This window comes from Oncorhynchus gorbuscha, linkage group LG21 (genome assembly GCF_021184085.1).
Source record: "Oncorhynchus gorbuscha isolate QuinsamMale2020 ecotype Even-year linkage group LG21, OgorEven_v1.0, whole genome shotgun sequence".
In the NCBI taxonomy this organism is placed as follows: domain Eukaryota; kingdom Metazoa; phylum Chordata; class Actinopteri; order Salmoniformes; family Salmonidae; genus Oncorhynchus; species Oncorhynchus gorbuscha.
In genome coordinates this window covers 25,646,091-25,670,634 of record NC_060193.1, presented here as the reverse complement: position 1 = coordinate 25,670,634, position 24,544 = coordinate 25,646,091, and the positions used below count along the sequence as shown (strand labels likewise).

The 24,544-nt window shown below is 43.8% G+C and overlaps 1 protein-coding gene and 1 long non-coding RNA gene across 2 annotated transcripts; both read left to right on the top strand.

Moving 5' to 3' along the window:
• The first annotated feature begins 11,878 nt into the window (after positions 1–11,878).
• trmt10a (tRNA methyltransferase 10A) lies at positions 11,879–15,975 on the top strand. Its single transcript, XM_046319502.1, has 7 exons — positions 11,879–12,322; positions 13,274–13,442; positions 13,670–13,741; positions 13,875–13,949; positions 14,732–14,881; positions 15,113–15,218; positions 15,413–15,975. The coding sequence occupies exons 1-7, from the start codon at positions 12,153–12,155 to the stop codon at positions 15,673–15,675; spliced, it is 1,005 nt and encodes a 334-aa protein (XP_046175458.1). The 5' UTR covers positions 11,879–12,152; the 3' UTR covers positions 15,676–15,975.
• A 2,213-nt stretch (positions 15,976–18,188) lies between these two features.
• On the top strand, positions 18,189–19,613 carry LOC124008115. Its single transcript, XR_006834056.1, has 3 exons — positions 18,189–18,270; positions 18,546–18,765; positions 19,497–19,613. It is a non-coding gene; the product is annotated as an uncharacterized LOC124008115 (long non-coding RNA).
• The last annotated feature ends 4,931 nt before the right edge of the window (positions 19,614–24,544 follow it).

Below are 24,544 nucleotides of genomic sequence, written 5' to 3'. Positions count from 1 at the left end.
CAATACTCGTATTTGTGGCCAAAGCTGCAATAGGAGAAAAAAACACTATAAACTTGTATCTCAAACAGACCTTTTAAAGAGGAGGATGATGTCACCTTCCTGGGGAGGATGAGCTGGCCAATCTGCGATCTACTCGCATTAATATTTTTAATGAGCGGTATATGACCACACCATTCTGTTGTTGGCGTACGCCCACACCATTCCAACACAGAAAAACATACTTAATTTCCATTTTTTTTATGGAAAACTATTTCACTCATATTGTAATTAATAATTGGTCATATTTCATCGAAATTTGGAAACACTGGACAGTTACTTTAATGCAGGATAATACACTTACACAATTTACTTCCATAATTTCACCTGTTTTCATCAATCATACAGATCTTTGTGAAAAAAATATATTTGCAGCAGTGGATTGTTTCAGGGTTGGCGAGGGATGGATTTTTTGTAATCCACTACATTTGATGAGTATTGCTGCAGAATGTTTTTAAATCTTTGAGGCATCATTGTCAAAGGTGTATGTATACTAAATATTGGACAGAAGGACTAAAGAATGTTGTGAGGGTATGAGCAAGTCTAAAAATAATGGTTGAAGGGAGGAAGAGAAAGCGAGTGAAAAAAAATCATGTGTCTTTTAGATATTGAGGTCTCTCCTTACCTCTGACAATATAGATGGACCTAACGGAAAAGAAAATATAGATGTTTTGTGAAACAGCAAAGGAATTTAATATGCCTCTACTGGCCACAGGAAGTGTAGAAAACTAGCAGTTGAAGGAAACAAACAGACTTCTTTATGGTGTAAAATATATTGCTACTGCGAATGAATGTGTTTTTGCAAGCAAATGTACATTGAGACTTGTTTAATAAATTTGAAATACTTTTCCAGAACTTGGTCTCCTTTTCTCATTTGTTCCAGTGGTGGAAAAGGTACCCAATTCCCATAATTGATGTCACGCTGATATAAAGGATTTGGAGACAGGCGCAGGAATACATCATCTGGGTTTTTAATACACCCAAAAAACAAACATGTCTACAAAACACTGGGATGTACCCAAACAAAAGAGCGAGGGTAAACCTCCTAGAACGACACCGGCGGAGACCCGTAATACACAACGCACAAAAACACGCACCACCGGCTGAAACAACGCATAGGTACTCACATGACCAACGGCCATGGAAACAATAATGGACAGCCGAATGGGGGAACAATAATGGACAGCCGAATGGGGGAACAATAATGGACAGCCGAATGGGGGAACAATAATGGACAGCCGAATGGGGGAACAATAATGGACAGCCGAATGGGGGAACAATAATGGACAGCCAAATGGGGGAACAATAATGGACAGCCGAATGGGGGAACAATAATGGACAGCCGAATGGGGGAACAATAATGGACAGCCGAATGGGGGAACAATAATGGACAGCCGAATGGGGGAACAATAATGGACAGCCGAATGTGGGAAACAAAGGGAACATAAATACAATTACTAATCAAGGAAATGGGCACCAGGTGTGCATAATGACACAGTTTCGGAGGGATCCATGACACTTGATTAAAAGATAAGATACCTTAACAGAAAATGACTCAAGTAAAAGTGAAAGTCTCCCCAAGAATTTGGTTTTAAATATGCTTAAGTATAAAAAGTAAAGTAAAAATCTTTTCAAATTCCTTATATTAAGCAAACCAATTTTCTTGTTTTTGTAATTTACAGATAGCCAGGGCACACTCCAACACGAAGACATAATTTACACACTATGCATTTGTGTTTAGTGAGTCCGCCAAATGAGAGGCAGTAGGGATGAACAGGGATGTTCTCTTGATAAGTATGTGAATTGGACCATTTGTCAGGGAAAATGTATCGAGGAAAATGTATGGAGGTAAAAGTACATTATTTTCTTTAAGAATGTAGTGAAGAAAAAGTAAAAGTTGTCAAAAATAGTAAAGTACAGATGCCCAACAAAAACTGCTTAAATAGTAATTTGTAGTTTTATACTTAGACCCCAGTAAATGGTATGTGTTCCTGTTATTCAGTATGTGTTTATGCGTTCTGGAAAGCCATTCACGAGAGAGTGAGTCAAGGTCCAGTAATGGGTGACTGATGAGGTGGACCTTGAACTTTAAGTGAAAGAGCATCATCATGTTAATCTGTGTATCTAGGTGTTCATTTAGAAAGATGATACTCTTTCTGGATTCATTTCAAAAGGCCACTAAAGCTAACAAGTTCACACTAGTGGTCCTATGTGGCTCAGTTGGTACGAATGTGGCACTAGCAATGCCAGGGTTGAGGGTTTGATTCCCGCTGGGGTCACACATACAACCCTAAAATAAGGGCCAGCTTGCCCTATATGCAGACCACACACTATGCATAGGGCCCCTGATGAAAAACAAACAAAACAGTTTCAATGTTGAGAAAACACAAGGTGCACTTTTGAAATATTGTAGTGCATCAGCAGTTTTTCTTCTTATGTCAGTCACAGGCAGACCTAGCCACGAAGCATAGAGATGAACTAACATAATCGCGAGTCGTGTTTTGGGCCCATATGAAAATCTGCTTGTTGCATGGGTTGTGAGGTTGAGGGGGCCCAATAAAACCTCACCTGGCACCCCCGAACAGATAGAGCCGGACTAAAATGTATGCACTCAAGTCCCTAAACATCTGCTATATGGCATATATTATTGGGACTGGAAAACCCCCCCACAGAGTTTTTCACTTATTCAAAGTGCACTTATCAGGAGTCGAATGTATATCATTACTTCACACAAAAATTAAAACATGAATGAGCAGTGCTCAAACACAATGAATGAGAAATACTTTTGGACAAATGGAAGGAGAGTATTTTCTGGAAGGTATATTTTTAAAGTATCAACAACATAAGTCAGACCATTCTCTCATTACCCGGAGAGACATTACAAAACAAACCAGTACTTCCTGTGTCTAAAACTGTGAAAACAACATACTTTGAACAGCAGACCTGTGAGTTTCCGACAATAATCTGCACCGTTTAATCATTACATCATCATTAAATCAAATCAAACTTTATTGACATAGAATGTTTTACAAACGTAAATGCATTACACATATTCATCTAAAATCCACTGCAAGAATGATTCAGAGTTGCCTTGCATTCCTAATAGTGTTGTCTACATCCCATCCCTCCTTTTAATTCCCAATCCTCTGACAGAAGATCACCGTGGCTCCATTTTCTTAATTTTTTCCCTTTGTGGACGTTATCCACATGCTTCAGCAGAAGTGCCTTCTGTCTGAATCCTGTACCACAGACCGATCAGCCATACTCTCCTGTGTAAGTCCCAATATGTTCAGCTAGGTGTCCCTTCTCATAGATGCTATTCCCGCAGTCATCACAGCTCAACGGTTTATCTCTTGTGTGAGTCAGTTCGTGCGTGGTTAGGTTCGACTTCACGTTGAAGCTTTCCCCGCAGTCCCCCACACCTAATTGGTTCTCTCCAGTGTGATCCTTCATGTGCTTGGTCAGATGTCTTTTGAGTTTAAAAGTCTTGCCGGAAGAGTTTCTCCACACGAGAGTCTGACATGGGTCTTCAGTTGACAGGTTGGAGTTGTAGCGTTTTTTTTGCAGAAGAGGCATGTGCTGGGTAGGTCAGCTTTCAGAGCAAATGTTCCTCCACAGTCACAGCAGTAGTGAGTTTAAAAAAATGTGTTGCTGGGTTTGCAATGGTGTTTCTCCATTGGTGGGTTGGGATCCAATGATAGGCTGCTGGTAAGTCCTACTTGGTCATTGCTTACAGCTGAGCTGTGGCTGGAAGCATTATTTTGATTACCTGGAGGGTTACATGACAAGTACATTAGAGTGTCTAGGTTGAGAAACAGACGCCTCACATGTCCTCAAATGGAGCAATAGTACCCACAAAACACATCTCAACGTCAACAGTGAAGAGGTGACTCCGGGATGCTGGCCTTCTAGGCAGAGTTGCAAAGAAAAAGCCATATCTCAGACTGGCCAATAAAAAGAAAAGATTAAGATGGGCAAAAGAACACAGACACTGGACAGAGGAACTCTGCCTAGAAGGCCAGCATCTTCACTGTTGACGTTGTGACTGGTGAACTATTTAATGAAGCTGACAGTTGAGGACTTATCCATTGTTGCTTAACTGTGTTCAGTCAAATTTAGAGTACAACTCTGTTACCAGAAACTATTATAAAAAATTAAGTATTCTGCTATTAGAATTACAATAAAAAAAATATTGCTCTTCAGTGAAGTGCTGCCAATTGTATTGTTGGAAACCATTATCCAGAAAACTTAGTTCAAAACTTTATGTAAATTATAACATGTTTCTTGAACACCAGTGATTCTAATCGCAAGAATAACTGTGTTACCTGGACATGGCAAATCAATGAACTAATTAAACACTGTTATTGGCTAATATGCCTCTCAATTTCCAGTCGACCATGGCAAGGAAAAAGTTAATATGCAGTGTAGATATACCGACGGCTTGCAACTTTGACAATATTGAGTCAGGCAACAGCTTTACTGTTTCAGAAAAGATGGTGTCACAGTGCTGGAGGGTCAGAGTAGGCAGGTGGGCTTCCTATCTCCTGATACCCTGATGATACACACTGGCAGTGATGACAACCTGCTGTATTTGTAAAGACATTCTCACCAAGGATGAACTCAGACCGTGAAGACCAAAGGGGTCCTTCTTCCTCTCTCTCTCTCTGTGTTTTACATTACGAGATTGCTATTAATCCCCCATGTCAGCAGTGTGAGAAACAACTCCTAGCCTCAGATGAGCACACACTTTGCGTTCTTTGCTCGGGAGCTGAACATGCTCAAGCAGCTGCACAGGGTAGCAGCTCTTTCACTCACAAACCAAGAGCATTGAAATCTCGACTTGCGTGCTTTGGGAGCTGAGCCTCTGGATTCTCATCAGATGAGTTTATCACGCAGATCAATGATCAATAAACTGCATCACTCTCCCTTGCCTGGGCACAAATCTCAAAACTGAGATGTGCAAAGAGATTAAGTCACTGGACAGTCATATGGCAACCATTGAGTTTGACCTCGAGCACATCCTGGCCAGGTTTCCCTTGCCGGTACCAAACCCAACCCCTACAGTTCAAGGTTCAGTTGAGATGGTTTTGGCCCATATGGACAAATCATTTGCTTCTGCCTGCTTCTCTCTGTCACAGTTCAGACCAAGAGCTGCCTAACAAACGATGCAGGCATCTGATCGCTTCCTATTTTTTATTAATTTAAAATATACAGTGGAATATACAGTGGGGAGAACAAGTTTTTGATACACTTCCCATTTTGCAGGTTTTCCTACTTACGAAGTATGTAGAGGTCTGTAATTTTTATCATAGGTACACTTCAACTGTAAAAGACGGAATCTAAAACAAAAATCCAGAAAATCACATTGCATGATTTTTAAGTAATTCATTTGCATTTTACTGTTCTGCCTGCGGCTATGGAACCCTGACCTGTTCACCGGACGTGCTACCTTGTCCCAGACCTGCTGTTTTAAACTCTCTAGAGACAGCAGGTGACAGCAGGTGCCATGCAGAGACCAAAGCCATGGAGGTCTATGTCCAGAAGGCGCTGGCCCAAGGATTCCTCAGTTCGTCCACCTCTCCTGCCGCCTCCATCTTCTTTTTCATGAATAAGAAAGACAGAGGTCCCCAGCCCTGTATCGATTACCGGACACTGAATAAGGCAACTGTTAAATTAATTTATCCCCAGCCTCTCATACGCACTGTGATCGAACAGATGCACGGTGCTCAGTACTTTACCAAATTGGATTTACACAGTGCCTACAACCTGGTGCGCATCAGAAAGGGGGATGAATGGAAGACCGCCTTCAGCACCAGCACCGGGCACTATGAATACAGGGTAATGCCCTACGGCCTGACAAATGCATCCTCTGTGTTTCAATCCCTCATTAACAAGGTATTTCGAGACATGTTGGGCCGCTGTGTAGTGGTGTAAATAGACAACATCTTGGTGTACTCCACTACATGCGAGCAGCATGACTCATGTCAGATCTATGTTGAAGTGAAGGTGGAAGCCTCCGAGGTTGGAGTAGGGACTGTTCTCTCCCAAGACACTGGATCGTCGCCTAAACTCCATCCATGCGCCTTTTACTCATGGAAGCTGTCTCTCGAGGAGTGGAATTATGACTTGGGGGATCATGAGTTTCTGGCCGTCAAGAATGCGCTGAAAACATGGCGGCACTGGCTGAAGGGTGCTCAACACCCATTCCTTATTTGGACGGCCCACCTGAACCTAGAGTACATTCGAGCAGCGAAGAGGCTGAACACGTGTCAGTCCAGGTGGGCCCTATTTTTCACCAGGTTTGACTTTACCCTCTCCTACCGACTGGGATCTAACAACGTCAAGGCCGATGCGTTGTTCTGGGTGCATGACACAAAGGGTTGGAGGGAGAAAGTGACACCCATTATTCCCCTGTCCTGCATTGTGGCTCTTGTTGTGTGGAATGTGGACACAGATATCTGTTGAGCCCTGCGACAGGCGCTCTCACCTGCCCACTGTCTCGAGGGGCGTACCTCTTATGTTCGGGACCATGGGGACCTCGCCTGGACACACACAACACCTGTGTTGGGGCACCCGGGTATAGCCCTTTCTATCGACTGTCTCTCCGTCAAGTAGTGGTGGCCCACCTTGGCCCAGGACTTCCGGGTTTATGTCACTTCCTGCTCCACCTGCGCATAGAGCAAGACACTGAGACAACTCCCCTATGGAAAACTCCACCTGCTGCCGGTTCCACAATGACCCTGGTCCCATCCCTCCGTGGACTTTGTCACAGACCTTCCCCCCTCGGAGGGGCACACCCCCATCCTGGTCGTTGTGGACCAGTTTTCCAAGGCCTGTTGTTTGATTCCTCTGTCTGGTCTCCCTAAGGCCATGCAGACCGCAGAGGCATTACAGATCCCGGAGGACATCGTGTCTGACCGTGGTTAAGGCCTTCATGGAACAACTGGGGTCACATTCAGCATCACCTCCTGGTACCATCCCCAATCAAATAGGCAGGTGGAAAGGGTAAATCAGGAACTGGGTAGGTACCTCAAGTAGTTCCTGTCAGGACCAGCCGGGGGAGTGCCTTGGGCAGAATACGGACAAAACTCCCTCCGCCACTCCTTCACTAACCTCAAACCCTTTCAGTGTGTTCTAAGCTCTCAGCCGGCCCTGGAACCAGAGTCAGATCGAGGCTCCTGTGGTGGACGATTGGTTCCGGCGCCCCGAGGAGGTATGGAACATAGTGCACACCTGTCTCCAGCGTGTCGTCCTCCGGCAGAAGGTGCAGGCTGATCGTCACCGCAGTGTGGCCCCTGTCTTTCACCCCGGTGGCAGGGTCTGGCTTTCTACGAAGGACCTGTCCCTCCATCTGCCCTGCCGGAAGCTGAGCCCACGGTTTGTGGGGCCATTCAAAGTCCTGCGGAGAGTCAATGAGGTGATTGTACAGATTACAGCTGCTGGACCCCACAATGCACCTCCACCTCCCTTGGACGTCGAGGGGGCCCCGGTCTACTCTATCCACAGCCTGTTAGACTCACGGCATCGTGGGGGGTCTCTCCAGTGCCTTGTTGACTGGGAGGTGTACGGTCCCGAAGAGCGGTGCTGGGTTCCAGCGCGGGACGTTCTGGACCGTTCTCTCAGTCGGGACTTCCCCTGGCGTTTTCCCGACTGACCCGCACTGTGTCTCCGGGTGTCACGATCGTTGTCAAGGAAATGACCGGACCAAGGTGCAGCGTGGTAAGCGTACATTCTTTTATTTTAAATGTCGCCAACAAAACAATAAACAACAAAACGAATGCGAAGCTCTGTAAGGCTATACATGCCACTAACAAAGACTACAACCAAGAAATGAGAAAAGGAAAAAGGCTGCCTAAGTATGATTCCCAATCAGAGACAACGATAGACAGCTGTCCTTGATTGAGAATCATACCCGGCCAAAAACAAAGAACCAGAAAGCATAGACTTTCCCACCCGAGTCACACCCTGACCAAACAAATAAAAGGATCTCTACGGTCAGGGCGTGACACCGGGGTTGTCCCCAAGGTTGGCGGCACCCCGCTGCTGAAGCAAACGCCCACTCATCAACCCCGGACTTGTCTCGTCATCATTACACACACCTTGTTCCAATACCCACTCTATCACTGTATATATACTCCCTCTGTCATTTGTCTTTCTCGGTCATTGTAAATGTTGCCTGTTTTCCTGAGAGGAATCTCTCCTACTATTTCCTGAGTACTTTATTATTTTGCACTTTGGGTTTCGTCCCGCTTTTATATAGTGCTTTAAAACCTCAGTAGTTCTATACCTGCGACTGCCTCCTGCCTACTCCTCTTTACACTTGTGACAGCATTCAAACCAAATCTAACTTTATTTACATAGAATGTTTCAATTATTTATTTTTCTGCTTCATCACACATCCATTCCATTCTGAAACCCACAGCATGAATGATCCAGAGTTGCTTTGCTTTCCCAAGAGCATTGTATCTAGAGTTGAAGCATTGCCTTCACCAGGCATGCATCCAGGCAAAAAGGCCACAAATACTGCACCACCTGTTGTGGTCCTGACTCCTGTAATTTATCTACTGTCCTTTTATTGATGGAGCTTTAACATCAAACGTTTACAGTCCACCTGTCCACACTGGTCAAAATGCAGTCAACAGTGGGCACAAGCCCAGCACAGAATGCCACATACTATATAAGCCCTATAAAGAAAATAAATAAACAAGGTATGCAAGTCACTCTGGATATGGAATGCCTGTCATCTAACGACAATGACTGTTTATGAAGCGGAACATTCCAGCTTTCACTAAGGAAGTAAGATTGTAAGATCAAAGAAACAGAAAGATACCAAACCGGCCTCTTTTGTTACTATTTCTAGACAGACATATTCAGAGAGAGTATAGTACACTGTAATGGTCAAGACAAGTCGTGTAAGGGTATTGAGACTTGTCTATGAAATAATTGTCTATGAAAGCTATAGATGGCCGTTGAAGTGTGTTCAATTAGATCATGTTATTTTAGGTTAATAGCAGTGACTTTTGTCATCTCATTTTATGCCCGACAGACCTGATCCAGCAGCATTTGTGTATCGTGGCTAATCCCAGGCGGAGGAAGGTCACAGACAGGGTTGTGGCCAGACTTCGGAAGGATCAAATTGACGTGGAAGAGACCCTTTAATCCCAGTTGGCCAGCAACACATTCCAGACAAACTGACAGAGGACATTTCCCTTCTCCCGAGGTCCCTCCCTCCAGTCTCCCTGTTTGGAAATGAAAATATGACTTAATGGATTTGACTTCTATTGCTACAATCTATAGTCTACATCAGACTATATAGGCTATACATGTATGTCTTCCAGATTAACAAAGACAGAAGCAAGTATAGCATAACTGTTTAAACAATGCACAATCCAGAAGCACTACAGAACATTTTAAATAAAAGCATTTGTTTAATAATAATTTTAAAAAACATAGTACCACACACATTGTTTCCTCTGGAGAAATGTCTGGCATTTCCGCCCCAAAGCTTTCCCTGGTTGCCACTTCTCTTGCTCAACTAAAATGTCATCACAATTTTTAAGTCACTCTCAAAAAGGTAGGGTTACGAGGTAGGGTTACGTTTTACCCCAAGTTACCCTACAATTGACCCGTGTTGGATATAGCTCCAATCTTCCATATGCACTAACAGCAAATTGCAGAGCAGTAACATGCTTAACCATGAAGCTGCTAAAAACTCTGGGTTTAAAATGGTACAGGCCACACATATGTGGGAGTTATAATAATGCTCTTGTGGATGTACAGACCTGGCAAGGAGACACTCTACAGGAATACATTGAGCACTCTGACTCCTCAGCGGAGGGCCGCAGCCCGACAAAAGGCTGACAGAGAGTAGGTACCATCGTTGTTTTTATGGTGACTGTAGTAAGTGATATTCTCCAGCTACTCAGGCCGTTGACCACTACTGGTCTCCTTGAATAGGTGGTCAAGAATACACGGGGAGGCTCTGAGGGTGAAACACGAAAGATGGGCAATATTATGGAGAGGTTAGTGAGGTATCATTTAATAGTGTCTGTCGTGTGATTATGTGAAGTTGTGAACCTTTACGTATACTTCCGCAAGTAAAGTATTGTACTCTTCCTGAATTGACTGAATTGAAAACTGAATTTACCCCAACATGGTGAGCTACACCCCTCACACCCCCAGAGGTCCCACCCATGACAAGCAGGGCAATGTCCAGGCTACCACTGAGTAGGGGTACGCGGATGGAACACACCTACGTCCCCTCACTGCTCACACTGGTAACGGGCACAGTCAGGGAGGCGTCACCCCTGGCAATGCCCTTTACTGCCACCCCGCTGCCCTCTGTCTGCCCTGAGCTGCTGGAGTAGCTGAACAGATTGGTCCGGTACCCGCCGTGCCGCTGTAGATGCCACTCCACTGTGAGGTGAGGGGCCTTGTGGTCCGCGTCAAACTGACAGTGCAGGGTCGGCTCCTTCTGCAGGCCCACCTACACAGACGGAGAGCGGTTCATATAAGCACCATAACAGCTACACAGAGACAGGGGCTACAGGGAGAGTGTGGGGAAGGTATTAGGCAAATGATTCGAATTTTAGCAACCAGGAAATGCCAGAGCGATTTCTTCATATTGCACCTTTAACTTGTAGATCTTTTTTGTTTGAAAACCCAGAGCCATATAATCATACTAACGGCTCTGGGTAAACCCTAATGCAAAAAACACAGCGTGATAGGTAAGTAAACCTAATTCATGAAAAGAAAACTGGGTAAACTGAGTTTACCCTCCATTACTAAACTATGTCTCCTGAGTTGCCAAACTGCACCACAGCATCTCTGTAGATGCCTTTAGCTTCAATGTGTCCCTCAGCATTTGTCCACACATTCTCATCCGTCAGTTGACAGGGCAGCCATTGAACCTGTAGGAATCCAGGCACATCTGGACATAAGGGTGTGAAAACAGACAGGGATGAAAGTTAACATTAAATGGTGAAATAAAATAATAATAATAACAATAATAGAAAATATTTAAATAATTTACCTGCATCTGGAGTTAAACAGAGAAGAACAGGGAAGAGTTTCATGTTTCAGAAATGTCAGATATCACTTATATCTCATTTCAACTGAAACAAGTTCAACTTGTTTTATAAGTTGAAGAAGAACTTTCACTTTAATTTCTATGATCACAATTTTGTGATTGTGTAGATTGGCTGTAAAAAGTTGTGTGTGTCAACTGTAGGGGTGCCCATGTTGCTGGGGATCGGAAGTGTCTGGTGCGAGAGAGGCAGGCTAGGTGACCAGAGTCAGAGTCATGCAGAAGGTGTCATATGCTGAGGTAGTGAGGAAGGTAGAGGAGGATGGGTCAAGGGTGAGGGATCCTGAGAGGATCCCTGTGAGAAGTAGATCTGTTCCAGCACAGAGGGATAGGCCAATGAGTGATATATGCATCAGTAAGGTTGGCTTCTTAGCATTCAGAGAAATGGAACTGCAGAACTGGAACTCAAATCACAGAAAATAGATGTTGTGGTGGCAGCTGCAGAGAAGTACGTGGGTGTATGAGATTTGACTTCAAAAGAGTTCCTGGCTGTGTTGAGTGGTGGTGTCTCATCTCCCCAGGCCGTTGGCATGGTGTAGGAGAAGATATTGTCAAAGTAGTGGAACGAGGTAGTGTGTTTCTGATGAGTGTAGGGTTAGTTGGAAGGGTGTTTTTAAAATTTCCCCTTTTCCTATTTTGTATCACAAAGTATAATGGCTTTATACTATAGTCCAGTTGGGGGCGGTAATGCAACAAATTGGATGCCAACCTCCGTTAAACCCCACCTAAGAAGAATAAGGTGTTTGCTGATGACGACACACTGTGCGACAACGAAAAAGCTACATGTGGAATGGCCAGACTGACAAGGAATATTTGGCCAATTTGTTCGGTTCTTAGATGGTACTTTTCGATTAAAAACAATAGTTAGCTAATGTGTGTGTGAATTATTATATGCATGAGGTTGGTAAAGCTTTACTTTCCCGTAGTACGTGCGTATATTTGAACACAAGCTAGCTAGTAGTTACAACCAGGCAGCTTGGTCGAAGACACTCAGCATTCAGTTTACAACAGAATAAAAAATACACGTCAAATGTCCAGCGACACTGTCAAAGATTTGACACCGTCCCGGGAGAACAATGTTGACACGGAGAATAAGGATGAACATATCGGTAATAACGGAGGAACAGAGATTCTCTCAAAAAACCAGAGGAAGAAGCTTTTGAGGCATCAGAAATGGGAGGAGGAAAGGAACCTTCGCAAGTCAGTAACGTTAGCTTGTTTGCCTGGAAACCCGCCGTTGAATTGCATTGAAGTCTACGTCGGGCAGAATTTTGCTTTTGAATCAGAAAGGTTTCCTCTTACGACCTCTTACAAGCCAGAATCTTTAATACAATTAAATTGTTACTTTACCGTTTGGCTGTGCGGTTGATGCTTTTGCAGGTAGGAATGTGAGACCATATATCCACAGGAAAGTACAATTAAATCAACTTTTCAAAGATTTCTCTCCGGAAGCATGACACAAGATTAAAATACAAACGCATGCACGCCACGCATTTATACCTCAGTGATGCATACTTGCTGAGCTCCTGCACATGTTTACATGGTTCTGCTTACGCTTTAGTGGATAGTCATCTGAATTCACTACCAGCGCTTTGATAAGGTGATTTTATTTATACTTTCCTGTGGATATATTGTCTCACATTCCTACTGTCAAAAGGACCAATAGTTGTAACAACTGGTAGAGTATGTTTTTATTTTAATTCAGCATACTGGCTTGTAGAGGTTGAGAGAGGAAACTTTATTGATCTTAACACTTTGTGCCGACATAGAATTCAATGCAATTCAACATCGGGTTTCCAGGCAAGTAGCTAGTTAACTAACTAGGTATACTGTGTTTCACAGAAGTGATGTTTTACATTTAAACTGCCCCCTGTATTCACTTAGGCTACCTCTTAGTGATTATGGGCATACTGGACAATAATTAACTCAACAGTAATGACATCATCATACTACTTCCTGCTTACAAACAACATAATTCAAAAAACCAAGATTGCCACTATTGATTTATGGCAAGTTGTACCTTGAACAATGCCCACATGACAAATTGTAATGTTGTTGATATCCGAAAGCAGAAAGCACCATTTTGTGTATGATCATCATGTCGTGTATTGTCTTAACTTTTAAAGTTCTGTTTGACTGTGTGCTTCACAGGCAGAAGCGGAAGGAGAAGAGGCAGAAGAGGAGCCTTGAGAGGAAGACCCAGGGGGAGGAGGGAGGGGAGTTTGTGGCTGGCCGGAAGCGTTTGAGGAAAGAGGTGAAGCCCAGCAGCCCCCTGAGACTGGTGATAGACTGCAGCTTCGACAACCTCATGATGTTTAAGGTAGCAAGACTGTCAGGGCCCCCGTGGTCAGTAGGGCACAACGTTGTGGAATGTTCAGATATAAATATACTGTGTAGAACAAACATTAATCTCAGACATGTAGAGTAACGAATCACGGCAGTTCTATTCATGGCATTTCTATCTGACTGCAACGTTCCGTGTACATAGAAGATGGCACAGTATTGAACCCTGTGTTTGGTGCTTTATGTATCGTTTCCCCTGTGAAGGATGTTAGGAAGCTCCATAAGCAAATCCAGAGATGCTATGCGGTGAACAGACGAGCGGTGCACCCTGTTCAGGTGAGTCTACCTGCCCCACAGGACCCCCTGCATCATCATCATTGGTTGCAGAATCATCCATCAACCACTACTGAACTCACGTGATTCAAGACTCATTCATCTTAGTGCTGTATTTTCTCTCTCCATCTCCCAGTTTTATCTAACCAGCCTTGGTGGACAGCTGAAGCAAAACATGGATAAGACCGATGAAGGATGGGTTAACTGGAAGGTGAGTGTACCCTGTCTGTTAGTTTGGATGCGCACTGCCAATGCATGTTGAAATGACTAATGGAAATAGTTAGGGGGGGTGTTTTTCAGAGAGGCACTGCGCGTGTTACACTTTGTTTGAGAAGATAGGAAATGACTTGAGGGGTATGCATACATATGGGGAGTAGTGTCTCGTGGGGGTTTCCATATTTAAAGCTCTGGTGAAAGGTAGGCAAGACTCTTGTCTGGTGGAACAAGACTGGTGCAACGGTCTACGCTACTGCATCTCAGTGCTAGAATCGTCACTACAGACCCTGGTTCGATTCCAGGTTGTATCACAACTGGCCATGATTGGGAGTCCCATAGGGTGGCACACAATTGGCCCAGCGTCGTTAGGGTTTGGCCCGGGTTAGGCCGTGATTGTAAATAAGAATTTGTTCTTAACTGACTTGCCAGGTTAAATGAAGGTTAAATAAAATAAAAAATAATGTTTTGAGCTGGGTGCAAATGGATACATTAACAAGTCAACACCTCTCCCAAACACTTTCCATCAGATGCCAACCATATTACCCATTAAATATCCCATTAAATATCTCACTACTTAGGGATGCAATCTGAGTGGTTCAAGACGGCTGCAAGTGAAGAAGGAAGAGTAATATGTCATTAGGCCGTGGGTGTTGTGTAGGTTAGGAGGTGGCAACTTACATTAACACCTGGTACTTTTTGTGTGTGTGTGTGTGTGTTTTTGTTTGTATGTATGTGTGTGTGTGTGTGTGTGTGTGTGTGTGTGTCCGTCCTGGGCAGGATATAACGGTGAAAGCAGAGGCGTACCACGAGGTGGTGGCCAAGGAGCAGCTGGTTTACCTGACCTCTGACTCTCCCAACGTTCTGACGGAGCTGGACGATACCAAAGCCTACGTCATCGGAGGCCTGGTGGATCACAACCACCACAAGGTCAGGACTACAGAATGACCTAGAAGATTAATTAATGGTCTATTGAGTATTGTTTTTAACTCAACATGTTGGGTATGTTAAGCATCAAGTCAAGACAACCAATTCCAAATCGCCCCCCTACCCCTAGACACTTCACCTCAATCTGGGCCATTGAAATAAGAGCCCTCGTCAGGTCCCATTTATGTCAGTCGTTGGTGAGCATTATGTTTGACCTTTTACCTTGTCCTGTAGGGAATCACCTTTGAGCGGGCTCAGGAGCTGGGGATCGACCACGCACAGCTCCCGCTGAACAGCTTCGTCAAGATGAACAGCCGCAAAGTGCTGGCGGTCAACCACGGTGAGGAACTATCCTAATGATTTACACCTCAAGATAGGAAACCACCTCCATTTACCGTAGCCTGTTCATGTAGTGTGTAGCATTGACAGACTTATGAAATGTGAAAAAAAAACACGAGTGGTATGTGAAAAGGGTTTTTAATATTCAATTCTTAATTTATAATTGTGTTTGTGTGTGCATGTTCCCTGCCACAGTGTTTGAGATCATGCTGGTGTACTTGGAGAAGAGGGATTGGCAGGAGGCCTTCTTCACCGTCCTGCCTCTAAGGAAAGGGGCCATTCCCCTGGGCCAAGAGGGAACAGCGACAGAAGAGAAGGATGAAGAGGAGGATTCTGACAGAGACTCAGACACAGCAGAGACAGTCATACAGAACACACAGGACCAACAGGAGGGAGGACAGGGAGGACAGGACACACTGCAGTTGAAAGATGCTTCCAAAGAGCAGACTGCAGCATAGCCCCAAATGCTACCATGTTCTTCTGGGTCTTAATATGAATTGTTATCTGCTGAAAAATGGTTGATTTAGTGAATTGCCAGTTTGAGTTATTTTTGATTGCAGAGTTACAGTAATTTTTTGTCAGTTTTTTATCAGATTTCTGTTGATTTATGCTTTTTTTTATGGAAGATATTTGACTTTGAGTGCATATATTAAGTGAACAACTCACACACTTGCAGATCTATGTTATACCTTTTGACCTGTTATTGGTGCTCTGTAGCAAGTCTAATGCTTTTCATTAAATTAAAACAGTTTGACTTACACAGCCTGATATTACTGGTATAACATTGGGTCTCTGTAGGAAAAATAACCTACATACACCTATGTGCAAGTAAAGTTGCCTGGTAATTCATCCAAGCACTGGAGCACTGTAAATGTAATGGGTAATTCTGCAGGAGAATCCCTGCACTAGTATTAGACATTTGAACCTACTGCCCTCTTGTGGCCAAGGAAAGATACACCTAAAATAATTTGGTTGAAATATTCAGACGCCATGGAAACACATGACGCTGACCTGTGCTTGCTTCTGTTTGCTAAATATACATGGCCTGATAAACTACATTAGCAGCTAGCTAACATCAAATGAATAGAAAAGCAATGAAAGTGGTAGTTTAATTACAGCTCAGGGCGGTAAGAACGTTTTGTTAATTCAACTAGCTAGCTAATGTACCTGCTTCACAGTAGTTTACTTTTGTGAGGAGCGTCGTTTACAGTGGTGTATTTAACGTTATCTACCTGGAAACTAGCCCATTCAACTAGCACGTCCATGTAGCACTAATGCCTTGGGTTCTCTCGAGCAACCAGGAAAATAAACTAAACTGTCTCTGTTCCAACACATGCATATCTAGCAAGTTTGTACGTTTTCATGCAGGATATGCATAACAATAATGACATTGGTTATATACTTGTGGGATCCATCCACAGTGTTTGATTTTACCGGACTTCATCATTTTGATTTGCAGTAATTGTGTATCGTTGAGTGTACTGTACTGGCACTACTGCCGCTGCCATGAGGCCAGGGCTTTTATGGCACAGATGGTCATCATCATTGGAGAGTTGTGGTATAAGCCCCAATTTGGTTGGATCTTTCTTTTCAATTTTCAATTGCTACATTATCAATGGGGAACTTACATCCTAACTGCAAAGCCGATGTCATGACACCATAACCAGTTATTAAATATAATGATGCATTTCAGGCATCATGCCCTGGTGTGCATTTGCCAGCCAAGGATGACATCTTCCTCAGTGGGTGCTTCATGGGCCAATACCACAAGTTGGAGTGTCTCCCCCATCTTCCCACTCCTGTTTCAAGAGAAGATGAGATTTGAGAAGGTGGTTCAATGTGACACATCTCCTGATTATTCTAAACCAAGGATGGCCAACCAACTCTTCTGGAGAGCTATCAGGTGTGCATGCTTTTGTTCCAGCCCAGCTCTTGCACAGTAGATACCAACTACACAGCTGTTCATCAGCAGGCTTGATTTGCTGACTCCGGTGGATTTGAGCAGGGCTGGAACAAAAGCCTGTACACCTTATAGCTCTCTTGGATGCCAGGAGGTATGGCACCATGCAGTTGTCCCATACACTGGTAACAGAGAAATCGTAGAATGTGTATGAACAAGATTTTCTAAATGACATTTGTTCCGTTTCTCTTCCTATTCAGGTGTTCCACTATGCTGTTAGCCCGGGAGATGTTTCAGAGATGCTGGAGAGTAAAGTTCTATTTTATATACCTGTGCCTGTAGACAAGCCTATTTGATACATTTTGCTACTACAATGTTAAATATTGTGTGCTCATATTCAACTACAATTTGTTTGCCTATTTTTCTCTAGGTGAAACTGTCAAAGTTGAATTGGTACTGTGGTCCAACAATTAGCTAAGTAGTGTTTAACACGATAGCCTAATAGACAATAAGCAAGTTGATTATGTGCCATTTACAAGCAACTTACTGTGAGTGCATACATTTTAGTATACTGTATGACCCCAGCGAGAATTGAACCCATGGCCCTTTCATTGTGAGCGCCAAGTTCCTACCAACTGAGCCACACGGGACCACAATGATTGACCACTGGATGCTTTGCTGCAGTGGGGAAGGCCTTGGCCTGCTTTGAGGAGGACACCAGAAGCTTCCTATTCTCAGAACCCAAACCCATTCCTTCTCTAGATTGGTCAGAAATGTTCTCATGACACGGTCCATTAGCGTCCCTGTAATTAGGAGCTTTTTACATCACAGAGCTTACACCATCACTATGGAGATGTAGGCTATAGTCCTGCTACAGTGAGATGTGTGAGACAAAGATGTTTCACTGGACACTAATTGATAGGTCACAGTAGGAAAATACAGAGACAGCGTACATGTACTGAGAGGACACAGTTTATGTTGACGCATTAAACTGCTCTTCTAACTAGTGGATTGGGCCACTATCCATTCAAGTGGTCCACTCTGTCATCTTCCCTAGGGTATTGCTCCAAGGTTAGAGGTTCTCCACCAGAACAACACCAGTGAGTGCTCTGCGGACACCAAGGTCAACAACACCCATCTCAGTTCTCCAATGGTAATGTTTTCACTACATCATCAGCACTTCTATCACTTGACTTTATTGTCCCCTACCTTAGCACGAGGTGTCTCTGGTCCAAGGTAGGAGCTGTATGCCTATGGACACAGAATATAATTTCAACCACTTATTCCCATTGGACCAAGGACCAAGATTGGTGGGATGAGCTGTAGGAGGACAGGGTCATTGTAATGGCTGGAATAAATGGAATGGAGTCAAACATGTTGCTTCCATAATAGTTTGCTCTTTTCTTGTCTTCGTTCATTTGTTCACAGAGGACGGCGGTGCCAAAGGAACACACTACAAGGTCCCGTAATGGGTTTTGAGGAGGAGATTGGGACAGTGCCCGATGGGCACCATCAATGCCCAGGTTGTGCTCCCTCTCGCCCGTACAAAGCCGGCCAGATGGACGGTTGTCATGGAAACACGGGTCGACTGGCACAGCTCAGTTTGGGTTCAAGCTGGGATATAGATGAGGAGTTTTGACCTTGCCATGTTCGTATATTTAACTTCTAGTGGTATGAGTTGTCATGGTGACAAATGAAAGTATGACTTTATACCAGCGAGCCAGCGACAAGTCAGTGGGCTCATGTGATATTTGTATTGATTTGTGTTCATGTTATTTTATGTGGTTTGCGTGTGCTTGTGGGTGGGTGTGCGCACATGCATTTATGTGTTTGTGTGTGCGTGTGGCATTACAGCCAGCAGATGGCAGAGAATAGCTCACTGTTATTTGCAGTGATGAGAAATATTCCCAGATGTGTTTTTATCCACGGCCCTGGTCTGTCATGTAGCAATGATTTCCTGTACTGGGCATAACACGCTTTTATTGAGATGATGACATTGTTGATAGAGGAAATAGGACATTGAACTCAACTAATAAGGTAAGATTAGATAGTACCTTATCCATCCCCTCAAGATGAATTTTTGATTGCACAAGCCAATACATACTACAGCAACAATAATTAGACAATAACAACAAAGGATATGGAGACAGCAAAAGCAGCACAAGATTAATTCATGTAAAAGACGAGTGTCTACCTTTGGATACCAGTTCCAAATCAAACAAAACTCTTCATTCCGTTTGGCAAATGATAGGGTTATTTCAGGCTTTGGACTCCCAACTCAATCCATTTGGTTCGTGCCTGTCATTTTATGTATACCCCTTCAAATGACGTGTTACCTCACTTTATTGTGTTCTTGCTGTGTTCTCCTCCTGTCCCTAGAAGAGGGACCCTTGGCTCGGTACTGGCAACTCCCCCACACCTCATCTCTTCCCTGTCATGGCCAGACACACCCTGACCAATGGCTCCTCTCCTTGTCTCCCACGGTCCCCGACTTCTGACACTGACACAGACAATCTCCTGGACTACCCCCCCCCCAGGTCCAAGCCAGCAATGTTTCCTGGCTAACAAAGGGGGGTCTCCCACCCCTACACCCACACCCATCCCTTCCATGCTTTGGCGCGCCTACATGGAAAGCTTTAGCCTATTCGACTTAACTTGACGTAAGCCCTTGACCCCTATAAGGAGCGTATGCCATTGACGAAGGTCCTCCATGTCACTTGGTGCGGGGCAAGTTTTTACCAGCAGGCCCAAATTGAGGCCTGGCCTGACCCTGTCCTGATTCTTATTTCGATTTCTATGGACAGGTTACGCCCAAGTTCCCAGGGCAGGTGGGAGGAGGTCCATCACCGCGTCCGAGGACTCCCTATCACCCCAAGAGCAGTGCACAGACTCTCCCACATGAGTAACACACACACCACTATCTTCTGCAGTGGGTGGATAGGAATCCATAACAGTAATCACAACTGCAATTGACCCCAAATGTACTTTGAAAAGATTGTAACTTCAATTGACCCAGTTACATTCTCAACAGCTGAAACCTTTCGAGGCTACTTTTACTTCTGTCAGCTTCATTGAGCTTGCCTGGCGCAATGGAACCAATAGCATAGTTGTAAACTGGCAAACCCCTGCCCATCTGGCACGCCGGGCAGGCTAGAACAAGCGCTAAACGTATAGCCTAGTATTTGAACCAGGTCTGCAGTCATGCCTGATCCCTACACTTTGTTTGAAAGCCAATGTTTTGACAATGTCATTATGTCTGATCACATCACACACATTTTATTAAATGTATTAGCAATTAGCCACCGTGGAGTTTGGTATGGACAGGAGGATACACTAGATAGAAATGCAGAATTGATGATGGGTGGACCTTGAACTCCAGCAGAAAGACAGAAATCCCCCCTCACCCTTTCCTTTTCTCTCCTCATTCCCTTTATCTGTCTCTGTCTCTTCTTTCTCTCTGGCTGCTGTGTGATGTCATAGATCTGTTTTTGTACAAAGATTGACAATGACAAAGGTGTTAGCAAGATTGACAATGACATAGGTGTTGGCAAGATTGACAATGACAAAGGTGTTAGCAAGATTGACAATGACATAGGTGTTAGCAAGATTGACAATGACATAGGTGTTGGCAAGATTGACAATGACAAGTGTTGGCAAGATTGACAATGACATAAGTGTTGGCAAGATTGAGAATGACACGTGTTGGCAAGATAGCACAAACAGATATGGGATTAAGCTAGTGATGTGAACTCAGTGCTGATGTGTTGCTGACCACTGCCGATCGACCGGGTTGGTGACCAATGCGTTATGATACATGTCATGTATTGTCATAAACAGTAACATTTTAATGATACCATTCTCCTACAGTAGGAACTCACTTGGTGAAGTCCACAGGACTGAACATGAACAAATTCAGCAACCATGTCTCTGTCACTAACAAATACAGTCATGGGTGGAACTCTGCTTCCAATTCTGAAGTCTTTATAAACGCTTACATAAGTGCATGTGGCAATAAAGACTTGTAAATAGTATTGTAATGTCCTTAACCCAACACTGAGTGACCTTGTCAAGAGATGCGGATGTCTTGGTGTAATGGTTAAATAAATGAGGCGCTATTACATAACACCGTTGGTGCAAACTACATACACTTTCTAGTGTTAAAAATACTATATGAGGTGTTATTGCATATAACACTGAAAGTGTTCATTCCCTAACACTTACAAAGTGTAACAGCGTCTGCACTAAGCACAATGTTAATTTAACACTCAAAAGTGTGGACCTGTATAGACATTGGCCCAGTGTCAAATTGAACACCGTCAGTGTTGTTTTAACACTGGATAATGTGCTGTGTAGGGTAGGCTTTTATGATAATTGAATGATTTGAGTGCCCAAATTATGGCACACGTAGGTTGTTGCTGGCCCTGCCATCAACTGATTTCTGCCTACACAACTGCAGCTAAGGTCACTTTTTTTTGAAGCATTTTGTAGAATAAAACCAGAAAGCACATAAAAAGCTTCATAATTCATAAAGGTCATGTTAACTGACTGATATTATCTCATAGAACAAAACGTATAAGATCTCCTAAGCCTTAACCTCACACCTTATTTTCTGCATTCATCCCAAAACCTTACTCTTACATTGGGATCTAGCTCTAGTCCATCACTGCACCTTTGTAGTGGGGTATTATTATTTGATATATGTATGTTATATTTACATCACATGCGACTCTGAATAAGACGAAGCAATTAGCCCATTAAATTAATTGAATAAGATAAATAGCAATATGTAAGAACACTATAGCTGAGTTACGGTAATAGGCAATCAAGAAATGTCTCAGAAATGGAATTCTAAATACAAGTGTATTCAATTTCTTTGTAAAATTAATGGATTCACATACAAGGCATAAAGATGACGTTATAAAGCATTAACAAGCATTACAAGGCATTATTCCAAGCATATAGATCCGAAGGTTAACTTACAAGGCATAAAGATGACGTTATAAAGCATTAACAAGCATTACAAGGCATTATTCCAAGCATATAGATCCGAAGGTTAACTTACAAGGCATAAAGATGACGTTATAAAGCATTAACAAGCATTACAAGGCATTATTCCAAGCATATAGATCCGAAGGTTAACTTACAAGGCATGAACAAAGAAATGCCTACTCGGCAAGAGGCCTATAAAATGAGAATTGATCATACAACCTTCCTCCATGGATGGGATACAGGATAAGAGAGAGAACAAAGGCATTTCATTCCATTTATAACATCTGAACGTGTAACCTAGCCTATAATCTTTGAGAATTTACAATCAACAAAATAAAAGCTAGATAATCAGGCGCCCGTTCATTTAGCTATAAATAACGTCTGAGCATAAGAACCTGGGTTGGGGAGTAACTGATTACAAAAAACGTTTACTGTTGTCAGTTATGTTACCAGCAAGAATATTATAATCAGATTACAGATACTTTTGAAAAACTACATGATTACTTTTAAATTCAGGATGTTTGCCAAACAGCCATTATGACATCATTCTACTTTCTCAATGACATTCAATTCAGCGTGAAAAAAGGTGGAAGTTTAAGTTTGTTCCACCTGAGCGAGTCTGAACACAAGCCAAAGACCACTTTGATGACACCCCAAATGTGTTTGATGAATGTTTGTCTTCTAATGCCTCTTAAGGAGAATGTAATCTAAAAGTACTTGAATGTAATCCGATTATGTTACTGAGTTTGGGTAATCCAAAAGTTACTAATTACAATTTTGGACAGATAACTATTAACTTTCATGGATTACATTTAGAAAGTAACATTCTCAACCCTAAACACATCATTAGCCATGTCAAAATGCGTAGAATAGCTTAAAAACTGCTAAATGTACTCTCAGTTCCATCACAAAATGTATAGAATTGCAGGATATTGGTTTTAAAGGTAGACTCAGCGATATGACGTAGATGCTGAAAGTTAACATTTACATTTACATTTAAGTCATTTAGCAGACGCTCTTATCCAGAGCGACTTACAAATTGGTGCATTCACCTTATGACATCCAGTGGAACAGCCACTTTACAATAGTGCATCTAAATATTTTAAGGGGGGGGAGGGGGGTGAGAAGGATTACTTTATCCTATCCTAAGTATTCCTTAAAGAGGTGGGGTTTCAGGTGTCTCCGGAAGGTGGTGATTGACTCCGCTGTCCTGGCGTCGTGAGGGAGTTTGTTCCACCATTGGGGAGCCAGAGCAGCGAACAGTTTTGACTGGGCTGAGCGGGAACTGTACTTCCTCAGTGGTAGGGAGACGAGCAGGCCAGAGGTGGATGAACGCAGTGCCCTTATTTGGGTGTAGGGCCTGATCAGAGCCTGGAGGTACTGAGGTGCCGTTCCCTCACAGCTCCGTAGGCAAGCACCATGGTCTTGTAGCGGAAGCTTCAACTGGAAGCCAGTGGAGAGAGCGGAGGAGCGGGGTGACGTGAGAGAACTTGGGAAGGTTGAACACTAGACGGGCTGCGGCGTTCTGGATGAGTTGTAGGGGTTTAATGGCACAGGCAGGGAGCCCAGCCAACAGCGAGTTGCAGTAATCCAGACGGGAGATGACAAGTGCCTGGATTAGGACCTGCGCCGCTTCCTGTGTGAGGCAGGGTCGTACTCTGCGGATGTTGTAGAGCATGAACCTACAGGAACGTGCCACCGTCTTGATGTTAGTTGAGAACGACAGGGTGTTGTCCAGGATCACACCAAGGTTCTTAGCGCTCTGGGAGGAGGACACAATGGAGTTGTCAACCGTGATGGCGAGATCATGGAACGGGCAGTCCTTCCCCGGGAGGAAGAGCAGCTCCGTCTTGCCGAAGTTCAGCTTGAGGTGGTGATCCGTCATCCACACTGATATGTCTGCCAGACATGCAGAGATGCGATTCGCCACCTGGTCATCAGAAGGGGGAAAGGAGAAGATTAATTGTGTGTCGTCTGCATAGCAATGATAGGAGAGACCATGTGAGGTTATGACAGAGCCAAGTGACTTGGTGTATAGCGAGAATAGGAGAGGGCCTAGAACAGAGCCCTGGGGGACACCAGTGGTGAGAGCGCGTGGTGAGGAGACAGATTCTCGCCACGCCACCTGGTAGGAGCGACCTGTCAGGTAGGACGCAATCCAAGCGTGGGCCGCGCCAGAGATGCCCAACTCGGAGAGGGTGGAGAGGAGGATCTGATGGTTCACAGTATCGAAGGCAGCCGATAGGTCTAGAAGGATGAGAGCAGAGGAGAGAGAGTTAGCTTTAGCGGTGCGGAGCGCCTCCGTGATACAGAGAAGAGCAGTCTCAGTTGAATGACTAGTCTTGAAACCTGACTGATTTGGATCAAGCAGGTCATTCTGAGAGAGATAGCGGGAGAGCTGACCAAGGACGGCACGTTCAAGAGTTTTGGAGAGAAAA

Bases quoted from the DNA above. Each gene is read 5' to 3' on its own strand.
- trmt10a (XM_046319502.1), top strand. From the start codon at position 12,153: ATGTCCAGCGACACTGTCAAAGATTTGACACCGTCCCGGGAGAACAAT. The intron at 13,950-14,731 runs GTGAGTGTACCC...CGTCCTGGGCAG, and splicing joins AAGGATGGGTTAACTGGAAG to GATATAACGGTGAAAGCAGA. The intron at 14,882-15,112 runs GTCAGGACTACA...CTTGTCCTGTAG, and splicing joins TGGATCACAACCACCACAAG to GGAATCACCTTTGAGCGGGC.